This window comes from Staurois parvus, unplaced genomic scaffold (genome assembly GCF_062004578.1).
Source record: "Staurois parvus isolate SC_StPar_1 unplaced genomic scaffold, SC_StPar_1.0 ptg000432l, whole genome shotgun sequence".
Lineage (NCBI taxonomy): Eukaryota > Metazoa > Chordata > Amphibia > Anura > Ranidae > Staurois > Staurois parvus.
In genome coordinates, this window is record NW_028318228.1 from 10,552,114 (window position 1) to 10,576,769 (window position 24,656).

General features: G+C 40.8%; 1 protein-coding gene across 4 annotated transcripts in view; it reads right to left on the reverse strand.

Moving 5' to 3' along the window:
• Positions 1–24,656, reverse strand: part of NTRK3 (neurotrophic receptor tyrosine kinase 3) — a 979,065-nt gene that overhangs the window by 658,940 nt on the left and 295,469 nt on the right. For all 4 annotated transcript variants that reach the window (XM_089687661.1, XM_089687660.1, XM_089687663.1 and 1 more), the window contains exon 3: positions 24,243–24,317. In XM_089687661.1, the coding sequence (XP_089543787.1) occupies positions 24,243–24,317 (75 nt within the window). The remainder of the gene's footprint in view (positions 1–24,242; positions 24,318–24,656) is intronic.

The window sequence follows — 24,656 nt, forward strand, 5'->3', positions numbered from 1 at the left end:
TTGTCACCTCCTCCCATGCTTAACTTCAGGACGTCTCCCGAGCCTCTCCCATCCTCTGGAACTCCCTACCCCAAACTGTCCGACTATCTCCTACTCTGTCCACATTTAGACAATCCCTGAAAACCCTTCTCTTCAGAGAGGCCTACCGTGCTGTCACCTAACTTTTTCCAACAGCTCATCCCCCACAATTATGATCCCTTGTATCTCTTGACCATCCATCTTAGATTGTAAGCTCTAACGAGCAGGGCCCCCTGATTCCTCCTGTATTAAATTGTCTGCCTTTATGTTGAAAAGCACTGGGTAAACTGTTGGCACTATATAACTCCTGTATAACAGCAAAGGAACTGAACAAGTAATAGAGTTCAGTGACTAATGAGCACCTGGGCATCATGCAGCAAAGTCCCATTTCTCTTCTTTGAGGCTCTGGGTACTTCAATAATATTTATTAATATAAAACAGTCAAAGTGCTGCAGACTGTAGGGTAGTCTTGTTTCTGTGTTTGACAACTGAACAAACGCTAAAATGGATGAAGACAAAACCACTAACCCTGACCTCAGCATTGCCATATGCCTTGGGAAGAATAACATCAAAACAAAGTGTTCCACTACTGTGGTTCCATCTGGGGTAGCCATCTTCGCTACCTCTAGTAGCAAGACCTATGTTCTACAGTTGTTTCCTTTGTTGACTAAACTTGCGCACTTACAGCAAATCATAGTTATATCCATGTGGAGAAGCCACCATACCAAATTTCTCATGAGAAATCCTACAGATGCTATCTCAGTATATTATAATATAAAGGGAATAAGGCACATTCAGTATACGTAACCTAACAAACATAGAGAGTATATACATATGAGCTTAGGTCTCACTTTAGTATGGCAATCAATGCTACAGAAATTGATAAACCTACAGAAAACTGTGTTTACTATGCTTCAGTTCATGAATGAACAGTAAGCTCTGTAAAGATCTATTCCTATCCGTTTATTTGTGCAGCTGAGGCTGTAGAGATTGAGCCTAAGACTGTGTCCTCAACCTCCTTTCTCTATCTCAAGAGCGGAACGTCAGAGGTCTGTTTAGATCCCTGATATTTCACCAAAGCCCCCCAATGGGGCTCCTAAAAATTGTAAAAAAAAAATAAAAATAAAATTTTAAAATAAATTAAAATAAAGGGTAAAAATGATAACAAAAAGAACAAAATAAGAAAAATAAAAAACAGTTGAAAGCAGTGGCAGAACTACCAGTGTCTCAAATGTCGCAATTGCGATCATGCCCTGGTGTTCTGCCATTAAGATGGCAGGAAGAGGGTCTGCTGCAGCACATGTGAAAGGGTCCTGCTGAGGGACCGTAGTAAAGGGCCCCAGCATCAGTAGTAAGGGCTCCAGGACTGGAGGCAAGGACCAAGTTTGGGGGTCAGGAGAGTCCTTCATGATTTTTCACCAGGACCCTGAAGATTCTAGTTAGGCCTCTAAACGCAAACATAGAAATACAGAAATAAGCGCCTAATAAGGGTAAAATAGCTTCCAAGCTGTTAGTCTGAGAATCCTCTGGACTTATAAGAAACCTGGTTATGAGAGATATACGTAGGCTGCCATTACAGACCCCACCCCCCCCGAGCCTTTGGTTCAGCATGACAAACAGGCAATTTAAATTTTCAAAAGAACAGTTCCTCATTGGCAGCCTAAACATTTCTTTCAGTACAAGTTTAAAAAAAGTTTTAAAAAATGATGGGTGTCATAACCAGCTCTGGCATCTTAAATCTTGGGAAGAGTAAAGATGGGGGAACTATATAATTGTAATGGTAACTTGATTATCCATGCTGAACTCATGGAGCGTGAAAGAGAATAATTGAAAATCATGGATAATTGAGTTGCATGTTAGAATTCATTAAAATATCCCATTTTTCCTGAAAATATGTACATGTATAATCATTTGCATGGTTGGCTCAAGCAGAGGCAATCAGAGATCCAGTATATATATATATATATATATGTATATATATATATATATATATTTCATACAAGTATGACGAAATGCTGTAATGTAAGAATGCTTTCAAAATATGTATTTTGATTAAAATTTTTATCAATTTACAAAATGCAAAGTGAACAAGCAGAAGAAAAATGTAAATTGAATCAATATTTGGCGTGGCTACCCTTTGGCTTCAAACCAGTATCAGTTCTTACACTTGCACATTGTGTACACTTGCACAAAGTCTGGGATTTTATAGGATTAGAGCAGAAGTATGATTAACCAATTATTACAAGCAGGTGCTAATGATTTTAAATGTAGCTTGAAACACAGTCATTAACTGAAATGGAAACATCTGTGCAAGAGGCTTTAAAAAACTGGGTGAGGAACAGCCAAACTCTACTACTAAGGTGAGGTTGTGGAAGCAGTTTCATGTCACAGGTTATACACCATGGCAAGACTGAGCACAGCAAGACACAAGGTAGTTATATTGCATAAGCAAGGTCTCTCCTAAGCAAAGATTGGGGTTTCAAGATGTACTCTTTAATCTCAAGTTGAGGAATGTAGATGCAGTGGTCAGCCAAGGAAACTTAAGGCAGCAGTTGAAAGTCTTACTTCCCTTTAACACCGGAATATCTTCAGCAGAACCATTAGCACAGAACTGGTGGAAACCAGTGGAACCCAGGTACACCCATCAACTGTCTGGAGAGTTTTGGCCAGAAGTGGTCTTCATGGAAGAATTGTGGCCAAAAAGCCATCCATACCTCCAATGTGGAAATGTAATTCAACTATTCATGGAAACGGGAACTGGAGTGCAGAAAAATGGCAGCAGATGCTCTGGACTGATCAATCAAAATTTTAAATATTTGGCTGTAGCTAGAGGCAGCTGCTGAAGGGCTGGAGAGTGGTACAATAATGATTGTCTGCAGGCAACAATGAAGCATGATGGATGTTCCTTGCAAGTTTGTGGCTGAATTTCTGCAAATGGAGTTGGAGATTTGATCAGGATCATTGGTGTACTCAATGCTGAGAAATACCGGCAGATACTTATCTGTCATGCCGTACTATCAGGGAGGCGTGTGATTGATCCCAAATTTGTTCTGCAACTGGACAACAACTCCAAACATACAGCCAATATTATTAAGAACTATCTTCAGTGTAAAGAAGAACAATGAGTCCTGAAAGTGGTATTTTGGCCTCCACAGAGCCCCGATCTCAACATCATGGAGTCTGTCTGGGATTACATGAAGAGACAGAAGGATTTGAGGCAGAAGGATTTGAGGCAGCCTACATCCACAGAAGATCTGGGGTTAGGTCTTCAAGATGTTTGGAACAACATACCTGCCAAAACCTGTGCAAGGGTACCCAGAAGAATTGATGCTGCTTTAAAAGCAAAAGGTGGTCACACTGAATATTGATATGATTTAGATTTCTCTTCTGTTCATTTACTTTCCATTTTGCTAATTATAAAAAAATATAAACAATTAGTACTTCTGTTTCTGAAGGCATTCCTAGTTTACAGCATTTTTCACAACTGCCCTAAACTTTTGCACAGTAATGGCCATGGATTGGACAATCTTCCAACTTAGTCAGTCACACTAGCGGGGAATGGATTGGATAAGATTTTCATTGTGCTTTGAGATAGTGTAATGATACCATAAGACAGGTAAGTGACCATTCACTCTCCCAAAGAACACTAGCTCTTTTGACTGGTTTCTATTACAGTGCAAAGCAGGAAATATACATTTCTATGCCATCAAGGTAAACTTCTATCTCCTGAAGGCTGCATTTCAAAGGTAGAACATATCATTCCTTATATAAGTGATTTCTGTCCTGGTTTTTTTTTCTTTTTCTTTTTTTTGCCTGGAGGTCAACCTTTTGGAGAACTACAGGGTGCTTACTTCACCATTATGAAGGTTAATGTTTGAGTTACAGGCAAGTTTAGTGTGAAGCTTAATATTATAGATGGAGATATCAAGGAGGTTAGCATGAGGATTAATATGAGGGTTAGTGTGAGGCTAACCTTAGAGCAGGGCATTGATCTCTGCTCCAATGGCTATTCCTCTAACTATACCAGTGTTGACTTCTCAATGCTGAAAGATAATATATAATTTCATTCTGCACAACTCCTTATACAGTCAGGTCCATAAATATTGGGACATCGACACAATTTTAAAATTTTTGGCTCTATACACCACCACAATGGATTTGAAATGAAACGAACAAGATGTGCTTTAACTGCAGACTGTCAGCTTTAATTTGAGGGTATTTACATCCAAATCAGGTGAACGGTGTAGGAATTACAACTGTTTGCATATGTGCCTCCCACTTGTTAAGGGACCAAAAGTAATGGGACAATTGGCTTCTCAGCTGCTCCATGGCCAGGTGTGTGTTATTCCCTCATTATCCCAATTACAATGAGCAGATAAAAGGTCTAGAGTTCATTTCAAGTGTGCTATTTGCATTTGGAATCTGTTGCTGTCAACTCTCAAGATGAGATCCAAAGAGCTGTCACTATCAGTGAAGCAAGCCATCATTAGGCTGAAAATACAAAACAAACCCATCAGAGAGATAGCAAAAACATTAGGCGTGGCCAAAACAACTGTTTGGAACATTCTTAAAAAGAAGGAACGCACCAGTGAGCCAAGCAACACCAAAAGACCCAGAAGACCACGGAAAACAACTGTGGTGGATGACCAAAGAATTCTTTCCCTGGTGAAGAAAACACCCTTCATAACAGTTGGCCAGATCAAGAACACTCTCCAGGAGGTAGGTGTATGTGTGTCAAAGTCAACAATCAAGAGAAGACTTCACCAGAGTGAATACAGAGGGTTCACCACAAGATGGAAACCATTGGTGAGCCTCAAAAACAGGAAGGCCAGATTAGAGTTTGCCAAACGCCATGTAAAAAAGCCTTCACAGTTCTGGAACAACATCCTATGGACAGATGAGACCGAGATCAACTTGTACCAGAGTGATGGGAAGAGAAGAGTATGGAGAAGGAAAGGAACTGCTCATGATCCTAAGCATACCACCTCATCTGTGAAGCATGGTGGTGGTAGTGTCAGGGCGTGGGCATGTATGGCTGCCAATGGAACTGGTTCTCTTGTATTTATTGATGATGTGACTGCTGACAAAAGCAGCAGGATGAATTCTGAAGTGTTTCGGGAATATTATCTGCTCATATTCAGCCAAATGCTTCACAACTCATTGGACGCCGCTTCACAGTGCAGATGGACAATGACCCAAAGCATACTGCAAAAGCAACCAAAGAGTTTTTTAAGGGAAAGAAGTGGAATGTTCTGCAATGGCCAAGTCAATCACCTGACCTGAATCCGATTGAGCATGCATTTCACTTGCTGAAGACAAAACTGAAGGGAAAATGCCCCAAGAACAAGCAGGAACTGAAGACAGTTGCAGTAGAGGCCTGGCAGAGCATCACCAGGGATGAAACCCAGCGTCTGGTGATGTATATGCTTTCCAGACTTCAGGCTGTAATTGACTGCAAAGGATTTGCAACCAAGTATTAAAAAGTGAAAGTTTGATTTATGATTATTATTCTGTCCTATTACTTTTGGTCCCTTAATAAGTGGGAGGCACATATGCAAATTGTTGTAATTCCTACACTGTTCACCTGATTTGGATGTAAATACCCTCAAATTAAAGCTGACAGTCTGCAGTTAAAGCACATCTTGTTCGTTTCATTTCAAATCCATTGTGGTGGTGTATAGAGCCAAAAATGTTAGAATTGTGTCCATGTCCCAATATTTATGGACCTGACTGTATCTAAACAAGAATAGGTTGAGTGCTTACCTTGCTTATGTGAATAAGGATATTTTGATAAGTGGTCACGGTTTCCTTTTATGGTGCATTGAGCAACACTTTTCCAAATTTTGTTTAAAGTGATAATAAAGTTTATTTTTGGGGGCTAAAATATAAAAGATGTTATACTTACCTGCTCTGTGCAGCAATATTACACAGAGCGGCCCATTACCTCCTCTTCTGGAGTCCTTTGTCGGTGCTGTCAGCTCCTCCTTTCCTGTAGGTGCCCCCATAGTAAGCCATGTGCCATAGACACACACAACATGACTTCGCCACACCCCTCATTTCCTCTTTACAGGATTAGACTGACACAGGGGCGGACTGACCATTTGGAAACTCGGGCACTGCCCGAGGGCCCGGGGTCAGTAGGGGGCCCCATGAGATGCCCCTGGTACCTTTTTCATAGGCTTTTTTGAGTTTGGCCAAGGACACAGGGGCCCCATGATCCCCTATTGCCCGGGGGCCCCATGAGTTGTCATTCCGCCCCTGCACTAACAGCAACAGGATCAAATGGCTTCCACTGCTCTCAGAGTCCCCTGTGGGACCAGAAAGAGAGATCAGTAATGCTGCAACCGGGAACAGCGCTGCATCGCGAGAGGGGGCAAGTATTTGGTTAGGGCAGGGGTAGGCAACCTGCGGCTCTCCATCTGTTGCAGGACTACAAGTTCCATCATGCCTCTTCAAGTCATAGCTGTAACTGTCAGTTATGTAATTTTGCAATGCCTCATGGGATAACCCTGGGTTAGGGGAAGTTAGTTTTGGGGGCACCTTAATGCAGGGAATGCATTCCAGTAAAAATCAGTAAGCCTTTGGAACTACATTAAAGATTGGATTGATATATACATAGAAAGGTATAGCAAATATTTAGCTTGTTATTAGACATCTGCACGCCGGAGATGTTTGTTTCATATGCATTCCTTCATTGAAGAATTTTGTTTAATCATAATTCATTATGTTGTCCAGTTTCATTTTTGAAATTTGTATCTTTGGCATTTGTTTCATATATTCGTTAGTCTGGGTGGACTAGAAAAATCTTTCTGAAAACGTTTTTCTGAAAGATTGCTATATATTCAATGTATTATTGAATCAGATGGATTAGAATTAGAAGAATTAAATATTTTCAGACGCTAGTCCAACCCACCAAGAGAGTTGATTGGACTATATCGACTTGCGTCATTCATACTAACAAAGAGCACAAAATTCATTTGTTTTCCAAATTCCTTTTCTGAATCTGAATTGTCAAACAAATTTTAAAATTTTATTCATTTCCCCTGGGCCTGAACAACTATCGCATCATGTGACTGAAATCATCATCTGAATGAAACAAATGCATTAATTAATTTCATGATAACAGATTTGTTGGTATTCATTACTGCTGTATGTTCATTTGGTGATTTGTATACATCCGAAAAGCTATTCAAAACAAGACACACATGTCTACTTGTTATTTAGGATCAATGCAAACATATCATAGAATAAGATATGTACACCTATTTATTATCAAATAAAGCCAGAGTAAGTGAATCCAAACTAACTATAAGTGAAAACAGTAATTAAGAGAAAGTTGTATGAACAAATCAAATACTCGGTGTGATTGATTTACTAAAGTCTGTTCACTTTGCAGGAGGATTTTCCCCAGAGATTAGTGAATGAGGTGAAACTCTTCTGGCTTTCATCATCCAATAACATACAAACAAAAATGCTGTTTTTTTTCTCCTTGCACATAACTAGGTATTCTAAAAAAAAAAAATATATATATATATATATATATATAAATCATATAAGATATCATATAATACCTATAATTGGAAAATTGAAGTCACCACATTAGCTAAAATCTGGGACAAATTTCCTTGCAAAGTGCAGCTTCCCTAGAAATGTGAATAGCCTATTAACCAGCCTATAGTAACTCAAGCCCATTATAGGTATGAGAAGCGAGAGTCCAGAAAATGTTACAAAAAGAGAAAGTAAATTAAGGAAAATAGTAGTGGAGTGAGGAAAAGGAAAGAAATGGAAGGAAAGCAGATAGGAGTGGGGAAGTTTCTCCTCTTAGGCCACATCTATATAGCACACCTGTAGAAAAGCATTATCAGATCATTTGTTGTTAGCAGACTAGAGAAATCCTTGGAGCGAATCCAGGTAGTTATGTAATATTGGAGTCTATCTTGGCAAGTATGAATCAAAACCTCCTTTCTGTTATGATCCAAAGCCAATCTGGAGTGAGATCAATGGATAATGTTTTCTTAAACAACAAAGATTTAGATGTCTGTATATTAATGTCAGAACAATGGAGACATGACCTCAAACTAGCAGGAGGAAAGTCCAAAACTAAGCTTAACCCCTTAACACCTGCACCTTCTGGCCCTTTAAGGGGTTTCTGATGCTGACGGGGTTTATGATCATGTGACTACCGTGATTGACGGTCACATGATCGGAAAGCTCCCGATCGCAAAATCGTTCAGAAACTTTCCGTTAGGCACCGGTAACTGTGCCAGGAGCACACAGGGTCCAAGCTCTCTGCACAGCTTTGTTTACATTTTGGTACACATATATGCAGCCTCTTGCAGTCAAGGGCCACCTGCCAAGAGGCCACATACAGTTGTGTTCAAAATAATAGCAGTCAGACATCACTAACCTGATCAATCACTGTTTTTGGTAGAAATGATATTTCTACATGGCAAATAATTTACTAGCAGGTGTAGTAGAGTAATAGAAATCCAACAGACCCAACAGTCATGACATGCATGCTGCTGATTCTGTGTAATTGAATCACTAATTGAAAGGGGCCTGTTCAAAATAATAGCAGTGTGGAGTTCTATTAGTGAGGTCATTCATTCTTTGAAAAACAGGTGGCAATTATTGCCCTTATTTAAGGAAGGAAGGCAGCGAATGTTGTACATGCTGGTTACAGTGCATTTCTCTCTGAAATTCTGAGGAAAATGGGTCGTTCCAGACATTGTTCAGAAGAACAGCGTACCTTGATTAAAAAGTTGATTGGAGAGGGGAAAACATATAAAGAAGTACAAAAAATGATAGGCTGCTCAGCTAAAATGATCGCAAATGCTTTAAAATTGCAACCAAAACCTGAAAGACGTGGAAAAAACTACCATTCGAATGGATAGAAGAATAGCCAAAATGGCAAGTGTCAGGGCAGGAGCGATGTAATGGGCAGGCAGGCCTATGGTAAGGTCACGCAGCGACTGATGACAGCCACTACCCACAGACCAGAGTCCCTCAGGGCGTGGAGTCTAATCCCCAGGTTGCCCTTCACCAGGGCCCCTGATGGTGGGGATGGACTTGACGCAGCCTGAGACCAGGTCGCGGCCCCCGAGTAACCCCAGCTGCGGTAACGACTGCCGCCAATGGCGTACAGCTGGTAGGAGCTAGATGGGACAACGTGTAGCGTGGTCAGACAGGCCGGGTCTATAACAACGGAGCAGACAGTACAAGACGGTAGGCAAAGAATACTCAGGTCACGGGCCGGGTTCAGCAACGGGAGGTCAGTTAAAGGGTTAAAGCAGAGAATAGTCTTGTCCAAGCTGAGTCGGTTACCAGGAGGGCAATGAGAACAGAACAAGAGCTTGCTGCAAGGGAACATACAGGACACGAATGCAAAGAGCCATTGCAGACAGCAGGCTTAAATGTGATCAGCCACACCCTTCTGGAGGAGGAGCCGCAGAGGCCTGAAAGCATAAAGGCTCCCACCATGCTTTGCAGAAACCTAAGATGGATGCCAGCACATGGAGCAACACAAGCTCTGAGGAAAGGTAGGACCTTGACACTCAGCCAACAATCAGCTCCAGGAAGATCAAAGAAGGTGTAAAGTTCCCTGTGAGTACTGTTACAATTAGAAGACGCCTATGTGAAGCCAAGTTATCTGTAAGAAGCCCCCCGCAAAGTCCCACTGTTGAAAAAAAAAGACATGTGCTGAAGAGGTTACAATTTGCCAAAGAGCACATTGACTGGCCTAAAGAGAAATGGCGCAACATTTTGTGGACTGATGAAAGTAAGATTGTTCTTTTTGGGTCTAGTGGCCGGAGACAGTTTGTCAGATGACCCCCAAACACTGAATTCAAACCACAGTACACTGTGAAGACAGTGAAGCATGGTTGTGCAAGCATCATGATATGGGGATGTTTCTCATACTACGGTGTTGGGCCTATTTATCGCATACCAGGGATCATGGATCAGTTTGAATACATCAGAATACTTGAAGAGGTCATGCTGCCTTATGCTGAAGAGGAAATGCCCTTGAAATGGGTGTTCCAACAAGACAACGACCCCAAACACACCAGTAAATGTGCAACATCTTGGTTCCAGACCAACAAGATTGACGTTATGGAGTGGCCAGCCCAATCCCTGGATCTTAATCCAATAGAAAACTTGCAGTTTCTGAGGCAAAACCAAGAAATAGAGAACTGTGGAATGTAGTACAATCATCCTGGGCTAGAATACCTGATCACAGGGGCCAGAAGTCGGTTGACTCCATGCAACACAGATGTACAGCAGTTCTCAGAAACAGTGCTTATACAACTAAATATTCATTAAGTGATTCAGAGGAAAGCAAAATCTTCAAACATTTTTCAATTTATATAGTGAATGTTTGAGTTTGTAAAGAAGAATACAAACACTGCTATTTTTTTGAACAGTCTAATATTCACTTTTCTTCATTTTTGTTAGAGGAACAACACAAATTAGATATATTTTTCTTCATGTTTTGATTTGGAATAGAATGTGTAGTGTTCCCAATGTATTTGTGTGGATGGAAATAAAAGCTATTAGAAGGATTTTGAGCTTTATTCACTTTTTTCAACACAATGCTATTATTTTGAACACAACTGTATATGTATACTGTCAGCACGAAGAGGATAAAAAGTATTATTTTACTAAAAGGGTAGAGAAGAGGCAGTGAGTCAGTGAACAGTAAGTGGATTCAAACATGTTTGGGACAAACATAGATATAATGCAGTGGTCTTCAAACTGCAGCACAAGGGCCGGATGTGGCCTTTTGCTTTGCCCTGGGGGCACTATTCCTCCCACTGACATCAACAATGGGGTCATAATTCTTGCCGCTGACACCAAAAATGGGGCACTATTCCTCCAATTGACATAAGTGATGAGGCACTTTAACTCCCACTTACACCAACAATGAGACACTATTCATCCCATTAACCCTAATGATGGGGCACTATTTCTCCCTTTGACACCACCAATAGGGGTATATTTCCTGCCACTGACACCAAAAATGGGGCACTATTCCTCCCATTGACAGCAGTGATGAGGCACTATTCCTCCCATTGACATAAGTGATGAGGCACTTTAACTCCCACTTACACCAACAATGAGACACTATTCATCCCACTAACCCTAATGATGGGGCACTATTCCTCCCACAGACACCACCAATAGGGGCATAATTCCTGTCACTGATACCAACAACTGGGTACTATTCCTACCACTGACACCAATGATGGTGCATTTTTCCTTCCACTGACACCAATCATGGGGCAATATTCCTTCCACTAATACCAATGATGGGGCACTATTCCTCCTACCAGTAAAACAATGGGGCACTAGTCCCCCTCACTGACAGCAACAATAGGGCACTGATCTCCCCACTGACACCAACAATGGGGCACTGACTCTCCCACTTGGACCAGTGATGGGGAACTATTCCTTCCACTGACACCAGCAGTGGTGCACTATTCTTGCCACTGACACCAGTGTTGGGGCATTATTTCCTCTAGATCTACTGCAGTGGTCTTTAACCTGTTGCCGCCCAGCCAATTGCAGAATGACAGCTGAGCAGAGCTCTCGTCGATCTGGGTGAGTGTTATATGACATCCTTCCCGTATCGTGCCTCGCACGTGCCTGCAGGGCCACGCTGTGGCGAGATCTGTCACCGGTTGTGTACTTCAGACACAGTAGATGACAGATCTGTGTACCAGCCCATTGCCAGTACCATGTAACCTGCTGTGACCAATCACAGCAAGTCACATGACAATTATAAAACATGGATGTATCATTAGCTGTGATTGGTCATAGTGATCATATGTACAGACTAGGCCAATCACAGCAAATCACAGAAAAAAACTGAAAGAATCGATTTCATTCAGTTAAATACTTGTAATAGCAAAGAAATTCATAATGCGTAAAAAAAAATACTGATCACTTCCCCAAAGTAGTACAATGTTACTATGGTAATAAATTAATTAAAAAAATAAATGAATAAAAACATTAAATCATTATTAATTTTTTTGTCGTATTGTCACTAGTCAGTGTTCCTGATCACTACCACTACCACACCAGTTATATGATGATGCTGTACTGCACTGGTGACAGTATGTATAAAAAAAAAAAAGTGAAATTTTTTTTTTTCAATTTCTTCATTTTCCAAAAAAAACCAACAAAAAAATTACAACGTCCAAAAACTCGCCATGTCTCTTACTAAATATATATGACTGTCTACTTTACAAAAAGGGGTCATTTGGGGGATATCTGTACTGTTCTGACATTTTTGGGCATCAAGAAATTAGATTGGTCATCAGTACTTCAGGATTGATCAATTTTCAGATATATCCCATAGTTTGTGAACGCTATAACTTCCTACAGACTAAATAATACATACTGATTTGGGTTATTTTCACCAAAGAAATGTAGCAGAATACATCTTTGTCTAAATTTATGAAGAACAATTATTTATTTGTTGAGAACAGAAACCAAGAAAAACTTGGTTTTTCTTTCAATATTTTTGGTTATTTTAGCAAAAAATTAAAAACCCCAGTAATGATTAAATACCACCAAAAGAAAGCTCTAGTTGTGTGAACAAAATGATATAAAATTAAAGTGTTGCATGACCGCACGATTTTCCTTCAAAGTGTGAAAGCGCTGAAAGCTAAAAATTGGCCTGGACAGGAAGAGGGTAAAAGTGCCCGATATCGAAGTGGTTAAACTGCGGCCCAATGCTTGCCTTTATCCGGCACGGGGCAGACTCAATGGACCACTTGGTGTTTTTTTTCCTGCCATTACGCTTCTATAATTCTAAGAGAAGAGGAAAAGAATAAACCTGTAGAAAGTAAGAGGCTGCTTTGAAAGGACAGTAATGGAGCAAAATGCTGTAGTTAAGTATTTAGCCGTACTCCAGAAAGTTTGTTTGGCAGGACCAGACATAAAGATCTACCCCAAGTCTGTAGAGGTGTGTGTCAATATCTGGGAATAGTAATACCAACAGAAGAAATATTTTTAGGTACCGTTGAAGCTGAATCTCTTGGTCCTAATCATATGACCGACATAATGTCCTGTTTTTCTTTTACAGCTTCAAAATACTCAGTGTGTACCGCATATTAACCCACATAATGGGAGGACATAGAAGAAAATAGTGGACAAAGTTCTACTGCATTGGTCACCACTTCCTAACCAGCTTACCGAATGAGTGATGAAGGAGCAGAAGCACAATGGATTATAAAACTACACTGTGCTAATCTGCCGTGGGCAGCACAGTGGATAAGTGGTTGGCACTTCCATCTAGCACCACTAGGGTCATCGGTTCAAATTCCAACCACGGCACTACCTGCCTGGAGTTTGCATGTTCTCCATGTGTCTGCATGGGTTTCCTCCCATACTTCAAATACATGCTGGTAAGTTAATTTGCTCTTGTCTATATTGGCCCTAATATGTGTATGTATGTGAGTTAGGGACCTTAGTGTGTAAGCTCCTCGAGGGCAGGGACTGATGTGACTATACAATGTATATATATATATATATATATATATATATATATATATATATATACGTAAAGTGTATATCTAAAATAAATATATAATACATAGATCCCTGTTTGGCTTGGAAAGCTGACCAAACCTCTCACAGTACTGCTAGATAAAACAAAACTTTAAGAACCAACTTGTTTAATGGATATTGTAGGGAAGACAAAATAATCTGTCCAATACATAGAGGGCTGATCTACATTTTTGGCAGTTATAAATGTTGTTCATCCCTGACTGCACCTGTGCATAGAGGTCTTTAAAACCTGAATGGAGCCAAGCTAGGAGACTAGAGACACTTGGTGGTCCATTTATAAAACATTTGCTGTGTGAAAAATCCTCATAACATGTCTAATATGTTGATGTCAGCTCCATCTAGTGGCGATAATGCAGTATTTTCCTGATTAAGGGTGTTTTGGTAAGTTAAGGCAGTATGGCCACTAGATTGAACTGAAGATCTTTCGGAGCTGGCAATATATATATATATATATATATATATATATATATATATATATATATATATATAGCGCCCTTGTAGTATGGACCCATTAAAGTTTATGGGGGCTCAATGCACAGGTAGGACAAACACTGAAGAAGATTTTGGCCCAGAGAAGGTAACGACATTTGATGATGCAGCAATTATGGTTATGGTTATACCCAAGCCTTTAACTGTACTTTAAAGTTCATGTTTAGTGGGCAGCTATGGGGAATTCATTTGACATGCTCTAAGCTACAGGATATATTTTAGGCCTCATGTACACTGCTGCTTCTAAACTTGAGTTTAGGAGCTTTTGGCGTTTTTTTGCCAAAGCCCCTGAACTCAACTCAGTAAGCCTGTGTCCATGCTAGGCCCGGACTGGACAAAAAATAGGTTCGGGGCATTTGAGAATGAGCTGCCTTGAGACCAGGGGCCCTTCCCTTTGAGCCCCGTGCAAAATGCCAAAGTCCACTTGCAAGTGCAACCTTTGCGACTCTGGTAGTTCCGCCACTGGTGTCAGTAGTTATTTATTTATTTATATATTATATTTACAAATGTATTTATTTATTTTACAATTTTATTTTCTATTATTTTTTTCGATTTTTTTTGACAGCTCACCTTTGAGACAGACACAACCCTCTATTAACATCTCTGCAGCCTACAGAGTTGTTTCCCATTCATTCATAAACTGAAGTATAGTAAACATAGTTTACTATGCCTCAGTTACAGGGGAGGACTGACAACTCATGGGGCCCCCTGGGCAATAGGGGATCATGGGGCCCCTGTGTCCTTGCCCAAACTCAAAAAAGCCTATGAAAAAGGTACCAGGGACATCTCATGGGGCCCCCTACTGACCCCGGGCCCTTGGGCAGTGCCCGAGATTCCAAATGGTCAGTCCGCCCCTTCTCAGTTATCAATGGACAAAGTCAGTGATTGGTATTAATTACTGATTGCCCATTCATACAAGGAAGAGGCCAGTTAACCACTTTCCCTCCAGGGGCTTTACCCCCCTTCCTGACCAAGCCACTGTCAGTGATACGGCGCTGCGTTACTTTAACTGGCAATTGTGTGGTCATGCAATGCTGCACATAAATGAAATTGATGTAATTTTTCCACAAATAGAGCTTTCTTTTGGTGGTATTTGATCACCTCTGTTATAAAACATGTCCAATAAAAAAATGTAAAAAATCTAATTTCTTCATTAATTTAGGTCAAAATGTATTCTGCTACATGTCTTTGCTAAAAAAAAAAATCCCAATAAGTGTATATTCATTTACGTGAAAGTTATAGCGTCTACAAACAGCGGTATAAATACTGGAATTGTTATTTTAATTTTTCTTATACTAGTAATGGCGCAGATCAGCAACTTGTAGCGGGACTGTGGGACTGCGATGGGCATTCTGACACTGGGTGGGAACCGACTAACGGTCACTGACATCCCCAGTGGCACTAATACAGTGATCAGTACTAAAAAAAAGCACTGACACTGTACTAATGACACTGGGCAGGAAGGGGTTGACATCTGGGGCGATCAAAGGATTAACTGTGTGCTGTGTGTCTTTTACTAGGGAGGCATGCTGCTTTGTACTTCTCCGCTGTTGAGAGAGATACAAAGCAGCATATCCATGCTGACAGGACAGCGTTTTGTGTTGTTTACACACAGATCTCTCCCCTCTCAGCCCTGCTGATGATCACCGAGTCCCAGCAAGCAATCTCCCGGCAGCCAATTCTTTTGTACCCTTCTCCTGACTGATACCTTTTAACAATGCGATCCCTCTGATGCTTTGGAAGCTCTCTGCGGACCATGGCTTTTGCTGTAGGATGCGACTAAGAAAATGTCAGGAAAGACCTACTAGAACAGCTGAACTTTATTTGGGGTTAATCGGAGGCACTTTAAATGATGGCAGGTGTGTACTGACTCCTACTTAACATGATTTTCAATGTGATTGCTTAATTCTGAACACAGCTACATTCCCAATTATAAGAGGGTGTGCACACTTATGCAACCACATTATTTTCATTTTTTATGTCCCCCCCCGCCCCCAAAAGATTTCAGTTTGTTGTTCAACTGAGTTGTGTAGTTTATAAGTTACACTAAGGAAGCAAACAGTTCTGAAATTATTTATCTTTGTCTCATTTTTTTTACATCACAGAAACCTGACATTTTAACAGGGGTGTGTAGACTTTTTATATCCACTGTATGTTTTGAACAGTTAAAGCAAACAAGGTATGTGGAAGACAGTGAATCCTGCCATAAAATATATTTTTCAACTGAACATTTATAGTAGGGAAACACCATTAGAACTGTTCATCATTTAGACAGTGTATCCAATAAAGTCCATCTTGTTTGGTAAAAGTCATTAGTCACTGTAGAGGCATTAGTCCAGAATTTGTAAGTGAGCAATTTATGTGAAGGTGCAGGAATTTTACAGGATGTGCAGCTCTGCAAACAACTTCATTAGCATGAGCTAATAAAGCCTTTTGTTAAGAGCTTGCCAGTTCCTGTACTCTGCGTTTCACAGAGAACCACTACAGCCTAAATATGATGTAAGTGTTGGAAAAAATACTGGAACTAGCCACAGGAAATCTACATATGTAAAAAATGAACATTCAAAGGCTACCAGCATGATTTTTTTTAATAAGGTTAAGAGCAATGCCAAACTTTACAGCAATCTATCATTTGTTTTATTTACTTCAGGTGCTTATTTAGCACCATCAATTTACGCAGCACATTACATATATATTGTACATTCACATCAGTCCCTAACCTTCAAGGGGTGTACAATCGAAGGACCCTAACTTACATTCATACATACACATATCATTGTGTTTTCAGAAGAAAACTCTATCTGCCAAAAAATAATAACCTGACCTGCACACAAGCTATTCTCATCGATTGCCTATCACAGATGATTCATGTCCTGGCACTAGAGAGCAGTATTGGGGTATGATGTGGGATGGTAGGATGTGTAGGATGGTAGGATGCATAGGATGGTAGGATGTGTAGGATGGTAGGATGTGTAGGAGGGCTGGTGGGGATTATAGGATGTTACCTTTCCATAAGACAATTATTTCTTCCTAATAAAACTTTCCCTGATCTGCACATGAAGCTATTCTCATCCATTGCCCATTACAGATGGTCCATGTCCTGGCACTAGAGAGCAGTATTGAGATATGATGTGGGATGGTAGGATATGTAGGATGGCTGGTGGGGATTGTAGGATTGCTGACTTTCCAAAAGACAAATATTTCTTCCTAATAAAACTTTCTCTGATATGCACATGAAGCTATTCTCATCCATTGCCCATCACAGATGGTCCATGTCCTGGCACTAGAGAGCAGTATTGGGGTATGATGTGGGATGGTAGGATATGTAGGATGGCTGGTGGGGATTGTAGGATTGCTGACTTTCCAAAAGACAAATATTTCTTCCTAATATAACTTTTCCTGATCTGCACATGAATCTATTCTCATCCATTGCCCATCACAGATGGTCCCTGTCCTGGCACTAGAGAGCAGTATTGGGGTATGATGTGGCGTGGTAGGATATGTAGGATGGCTGGTGGGGATTGGATGTTGACTTTCCATAAGACAAATATTTCTTTCTAATATAACTTTCCCTGATCTGCATATGAAGCTATTCTCATCCATTGCCCATCACAGATGGTCCATGTCCTGGCACTAGAGAGCAGTATTGGGATATGATGTGGGATGGTAGGATATGTAGGATGGCTGGTGGGGATTGTAGCAATGCTAACTTTCTAAAAGACAAATATTTCTTCCTAATAAAACTTTCCCTGATCTGCTCTTGACGCTATTCTCATCCATTGCCCATCACAGATGGTCCATGTCCTGGCACTAGAGAGCAGTACTGGGATATGTGGGATGGTAGGATATGTAGGATGGCTGGTGGGGATTGTAGGACTGCTAACTTCCCATAAGGAGCCCTCAGGAACTCTGAGGAAGTCATGTGACCCGTGATGCAACGCACAGGACGGAAGCGTGGTGACGTCATATCCGGAACGGACGGCAACCGCCATCTTGGTACTCCCGATCCTATACACCTTTCCTGCAGTTTTTTGCTGCAGCAATCTTTCCTGTATAGGTCTGCGGACCCTTTTTTAATGTGAGTAGTCAGTTTGGGTGCTGTTTATAATAAAGTACTTGACATATTACACTATGGGAAGTCTTCTTGCTTAAATCTTCCATGTGGGGATGCTGGAGGTGACAGAGGTCTGTGGCCATATCTGAAGCATGCCTGTGAGTGTTTGCCAGCGTCATCAGAAAGGACCCCTCTTTCTTTGATTGCTAGCGAGGACCAGGGGCAGACTGACCATTTGGAAACTCGGGCACTACCCGAGGGCCCGGGGTCAGTAGGGGGCCCCATAAGATGCCCCTTGTACCTTTTTCATAGGCTTTTTTGAGTTTGGGCAAGGACGCAGGGGCCCAATGATCCCCTATTGCCTGGAGGCCCCATGAGTTTTCAGTCCGCACCTGGCGAGGACCATCTATTTGGGATCATCGTGTGAGGTTTTCTGTATGCTTTACGACTCCTTGTGGGTCGCATTTTGGAGGTGAGCGCACACATTAGCCAGTGGAGGATTGATTATATATATTTTCAACACTGGATGTTTCATGGTTTGTGTTGAAGATCTATTGTGTTCCTGTTTTTTGGGCCTGCTATTATCCTTTTTGGAACTTATTCACTGTATCACATTATGTTTCTTTTTAACACATCAGTTTTTTATTATTATTAATATCTTGTGTTCACTTAGTCACTGGCACATTATTAGCACACTGTGCTGCCTTTATTGATGTTTTATATTGTCTGCACCTATCCATGTTTTTTGCATATGTTCTTTTCACACTTGGATGAGGGTCATATGTGAATTCATCTTCTGATTCTATTCATTTATTTCATTTATTATTTATGACTTATTTTTTATGCACTGAGTAGTGCAGCACCAATTCACGTCTCTTATGGTTACCATGGATGACTCCATATTTAAACCTAAAAGCTACCGTTTAAGCTGCCTATTAAAGAACCTGCATCATATTGATCAATGCTATCCAATCAGTAAAGGAGGGTCGTGGATACCGATGGCTGGTTATGTATACCTATCACTATTTGTAACAGTTTATAATCAGCTTTTCCATCTACTCTGCTGAAATCTATCTTACAATTGCCTGTAATAGGTTAACCTTCACTGCTCTACAAGACGTATTATCCAAACATGGCTGCAGCTTTGCATGCTGGAGAGGTTGAAGGTTTGAAGGCACCAGGGGCGGACTGACCATTTGGAAACTCGGGCACTGCCCAAGGGCCCGGGGTCAGTAGGGGGCCCCATGAGATGCCCCTGGTACCTTTTTCATAGGCTTTTTTGAGTTTGGGCAAGGACACAGGGGCCCCATGATCCCCTATTGCCCGGGGGCCCCATGAGTTGTCAGTCTGCCCCTGCAAGGCAGTAAAGGGTGGACATCACTATAAGGCTAGGTTCGCACCTATGCAGTTTGCATTTGATCCATTTCTGCAGTGCGTTTTGCTTTTGTGCTTATGTGTTTTTGCCGTGTTTTTAATGCATTTTTTTTTTCTTTATTGCTAGGCAGATTTAAAACACAAAATGCAAAACGCATCAAAAGCGCATTAAAAACGCACTACATGCTTTTCTGCAGCATTTCCATTGAAGTCCATAGAACCAAAAACGCAACTTTTTGTGTTTAAAAAAAGTCTCTGACCCTTTCCAAAAAATGCACCTGGTGAAAACGCGGAGATATGAACGTGTCCCATAGGAAACCATGTTAAATGGAATGTAGTGTGTTTCTACAAAACGCTGTGGAAAACGTGTACCTAGGGTGAGGCCCCATTCATACAATCGGTCTGTTCAGGTCCGCCTGTCTGTTTTTTAGTGGACCCAATTGGGACTCTTCATTTTCTGCTATGGAGCAGCAGATGTAAACAGACTTGTGTGTCCGCCTACACCCACCTACCTCCAATTCCATCCACTAAAAACAAATGGAACGGGATCTGTTCACCTCTGTCTGAGCAGATCGGATTGGAGTGCAGTCAGGTGTACACAAACAGCTGGTCAGTTTACATCCAACTGCCCATAGAGTAGACATGTGCAGAATGACATTTTGTTTTGCTTTGTTTTGATTCGTTATTTAAAGAATTTAGTTTAGCCAAATCTGTTTATTTTGTTTAATGCATTTTCAGAATTTGTTTTGTTTTATTTATTTGAATTCGAATTTTCCAAATTCGGTCTAATTTAATTTAATTTGACAAAATTCAGAACATTTTAATTTGAATTTCGGAAGATGGGTATATTCTTTCTATTTTACTCTATTCTATTGTTTTTTATATTCTATTCTTTTCTACTCTGATCTATTCTATTCAAATTTATTCTTTTTGAAATTTGAATTTCAAAAGACGGTTATATTCTTCCTATTCTATTCCAATCTATTCTATTGTTTTGTTTTGTTTTTTAATTCTATCTATTCTTTTCTACTTTATTATTGTATTTTATTTTCTATTCTATTCTGTTCTATTCTAGTCTATTCTATTTTAAATTTGAATTTCGGAAGATGGTTATATTCTTTATATTCTATTCTATTGTTTTTCTATTCTATCCTATTCTTTTCTTTTCTATTCTGTTCTTTGTTTTCTATTCTGTTCCTTTCTGTTCTAATCGATTCTATTTGAATTTGAATTTATTCTATTCTAAATTAAAATTTCAGAAGACGGTTATATGCTATTCTATTCTATTATTTCCTATTGTAGTCTTTTATTTTCTATTTTATTCTAATCTATTCTATTTCAATTAAAATTTTATCCTATTCGAAATCTGGATTTTGGAATGCAAAACTTCTCTGAATGGAAGCGGTGAAGAGGTGGGGTATGACATCAAATCTCCACCTCGTCCAATCACAGTACACCTTGTAATCATTACAAATACAGATGTTCTTTGAATGATGCCTGTGCCAAGCTAGTGACTCTCTGTGGTTACTATGCAGCAGGGAAGCTGCTTTGAATGAAATCTGGAAGATAGTGTGCAAAAATGGCATCTTCATAAAAAAGGGTTGCTTCTCCTAATAATATAAAACTCATTTGAGTTGGTCAACTTCATCTGTCTCAGATTTTGGTATACAGGTGTAACACCCTCCTAGTTAGCTAGGGGGAGCTAGCTGATTATTTTTTTAGTAGGAGCTAGTTGATTATCTTTTAATAACAGCCGGGAAAGATAGTCAGAGGGGTCAAATTTGGGTCAGGGCTGAAAGGCTCTGCAGATAAGCTCTCTGATACCTCCCCCAATCTAGAGAATTGGAGAAGTCTCTAGAACTCAGTGGGTGAGGGTGAGGAGGAGCTGGTCTGCACTCTTAAGGGATCCTGGCCAATCCCCAAGCAGGAGGCTTGGCATGGGGTCAGGAAAGCCCTTAAGAGTGACTGAGCCTACTCAGTAGAAGGAGAGTCCAGGTGGAAGATGTGAGAGCAGGAGCTGCAGTTTGGAGCCTGGGAAGAGGCTAGGGTATGGGCCTGCCTCCAGGATGTAGCTGACAGAGTTTGAGTGCCTGGGAGTGTAAAGTTGCATCAAAGGTGCAGCCCATTGATGGCAATGGAACCCCTCCAAATGTATGCAACTTAAAGTGGCAGTGACTTTGAAAAGGTCCCTGCACTACTCTGATGTGACTCTGAGTGCCAGAGAGTGTAAGATTGCCTTAAAGTCACACTCAACACTTTCTTATTGGTGAAAAAATTAAAATGCAAAACACATCAAAATGCGTCAAAAACACATGTTCAAAAAACACAAAAGCATTGCAAAATGTGCTGGAAAAAAGCATGAATCACAACTTGCATATGTGTGAACCAAGCCTTAGCCCTTGTTCCCACTGGTGTGACTTGCCATGGGACTTGTCAGTTTTAAATCGCATGACAAGTTGCACCCTATTGTCCACAATGGAACCATTCAAACTGGCGTGACACCAACTCCAGCGGGGTCGCACCAAATTTGAAAGATGTTCCTACACTACGTTTTGCAATTTCAGGTGCGTCATAAACACAGCCTTGAGAACCCGAAGAGAAAATCTACTTCAGTACAAAGAGAAAAAAACAAACAACCGTGTACCTCTAGTAACTACATACAACCCAGCACTAGAAGGGATAAGAAAAATAATCAAAGATTTACAACCCATTATAACAGAAGATGGAACTCTGAAAGAAATATTCCAGCAACCCCCAATACTGGCCTTCAGACAACCCCCCAACCTCAGAAATAAACTGATCAGTAGGAAACTTCCTTCTGATCAAAATGTCACAAATAATGGAAGAAAACCCTGCAATAAAAAATGCTGCAAACTGTGCAACCAAATCAATCCATCAAAAAGTGTCACACACTCAAAAGGGATCTTCAATATCTCTGGCTCATACAGCTGCACCTCTAGTAATGTTGTGTACCTTATCCAGTGCAGAAAATGCAGCAAAGGATCTTATGTTGGCGAAACAGGACAGAAGTTGCAAACAAGGATGAATTTGCACAGACATACCATCAAGGAACATAAAGAAGATGATGTTTGCACACCTGTGGGACACCATTTCACACAACCAGATCACACTATGGAAGACCTCAATGTTTTAATTCTTAAAGGAAATTTCAAAACTATTCAGGAAAGGAAAACTTTTGAACTAAGAATGATAATTCTATTTGACACAAGAGATAACGGCCTTAATTTGGACATGGGATTCCTCACTCATTATCCAACAGTTTTATGACCCCCTCTGTAAGTGTTGTCCCCACCCCCCAGTCTTTGCTTTTGCTGTGTCTTATCTCTAATCTAAACCTAGTCTTATAACCATTGCTGTGTACATCTGTTTGTGTTTCTTTCTGGGGTTTTTTTCTCCCCCTTTCAACATCTCTTCTAACATTCTGCTAAAACTTTGTGAAATAGTACTGCCTGGACCAGGGGTGGACTGACCATTTGGAAACTCGGGCACTGCCCGAGGGCCCGGGGTCAGTAGGGGGCCCCATGAGATGCCCCTGGTACCTTTTTCATAGGCTTTTTTGAGTTTGGGCAAGGACACAGGGGCCCCATGATCTCCTATTGCCCGGGGGCCCCATGAGTTGTCAGTCCATCCCTGGCCTGGACCTTGAAGAAGGGGACATACCCCTAAAGCTTGTCCTCAAAATTGTGTGTTAGTGCAAATAAAAAAAGTATCACGTCAGTACTCAATTATTTCAGGTGCGACTTACACAGACATCTGTGCATAAAGTCGCACAGGCATCTTGCAAGTTGCACTTTAACTGACATGAAACTTTGAAATTGTGCAACTTCAAGTGAAGTCACATGATTTCCAAACTGGATCCAGTGTTTTTGTGTTTATTAAAAGTCAGCAGCTACAAAAACTATAGCTGCTGACTTTTAATAAACACACACTTACCTCCAGAGTCCAGCAATATTTCTACCCGCGCTGCCCCTTCTCTCCTTCTGTCCTCCATGGTGCTGGCATCTTAACTGTGGGCACCAGGCTGTAACAGCTTGCGGCTTCACAGCCTGGTGCCCTCTGCACATGCACGAGTCAAGCTGTGCCTCCTAAGTGGTCCGGCAGTCTCCTGGGACCTGTGAAAGCTCCCAGGAGACTGCAGAAGGGAGGAGGGGGCCGAACTTCCGGCTCACTTTGCCGTGGCAAAACCAGGTACTCGCTCCCCGCAAAAGGTGCCAAATATGGCAGTGGAGGGGGTGAGGAGACAAATAAGCTGAGCTTCTGCTTTTGAATGGAGCTCTTCTTTAAGGTAAATAGGATGATAGAAGGGGGATATCTTTGGATATTGGTTACACACATATTGAAAATAGTAGCACTCCCTTCTATCCTATATCCATGGCACATGGTTTGGCACAGCAGTCATCTACACCCCATGAACAAGGCCTTTTATTAACAGATTATATCTAGTCGGCATCTTAGTTCAGACATATGCAGGTGCGTAGAAGGCTGGCAGATTTATTAGTCATCAGGCACAAAGTCGCACCTGCATCTGGCGTCACTGGTTCATAGAGCTTCATATTGAACTCTCATTGACCAAAGAAGCAGATGCAATAATATTTAAAACTTAAACATATGTTATAAAGATTTAGTGAAAATGTTATGACGTTTCCATATTTGGTACATTTGTTTTTGGCAAATAATACATTGTAACATCTAAATAGGCAGGTTTGGCACTTACAGCCTTTGGAGTCCAGTGTAAAGTTCCATGTCCACCGCATTCAATGTGTGTAATCCTTTCCAGTTCTCTATTTCTCTGTAAAGGAAAAAGGAGGTGGATATTAGCAAAGGCTGCTGCATGACAATACAAGGTTCATTTACTAATGTAGTGCTATTTATAGAAAGGAGATAATTGATTCAGTTCAGCATATTGCCAGGGAATAGGAAGGCACACACGTTACTGAAGACTGACCACATCAACTAATTAATCAAAGACGCAAATTAACAAGATGGATGGATGAACTTCTGCTGCCTGCTGGAATGAGAAGCCAAGTTAGGACTAAAACTTGCCATACATGTTTTCGAAACGTTCGATATTCTATTGGTTAGTGGAGTCAAATCGACTTTTGTTTTTGGTTTTAGTGGTAAGAAAATT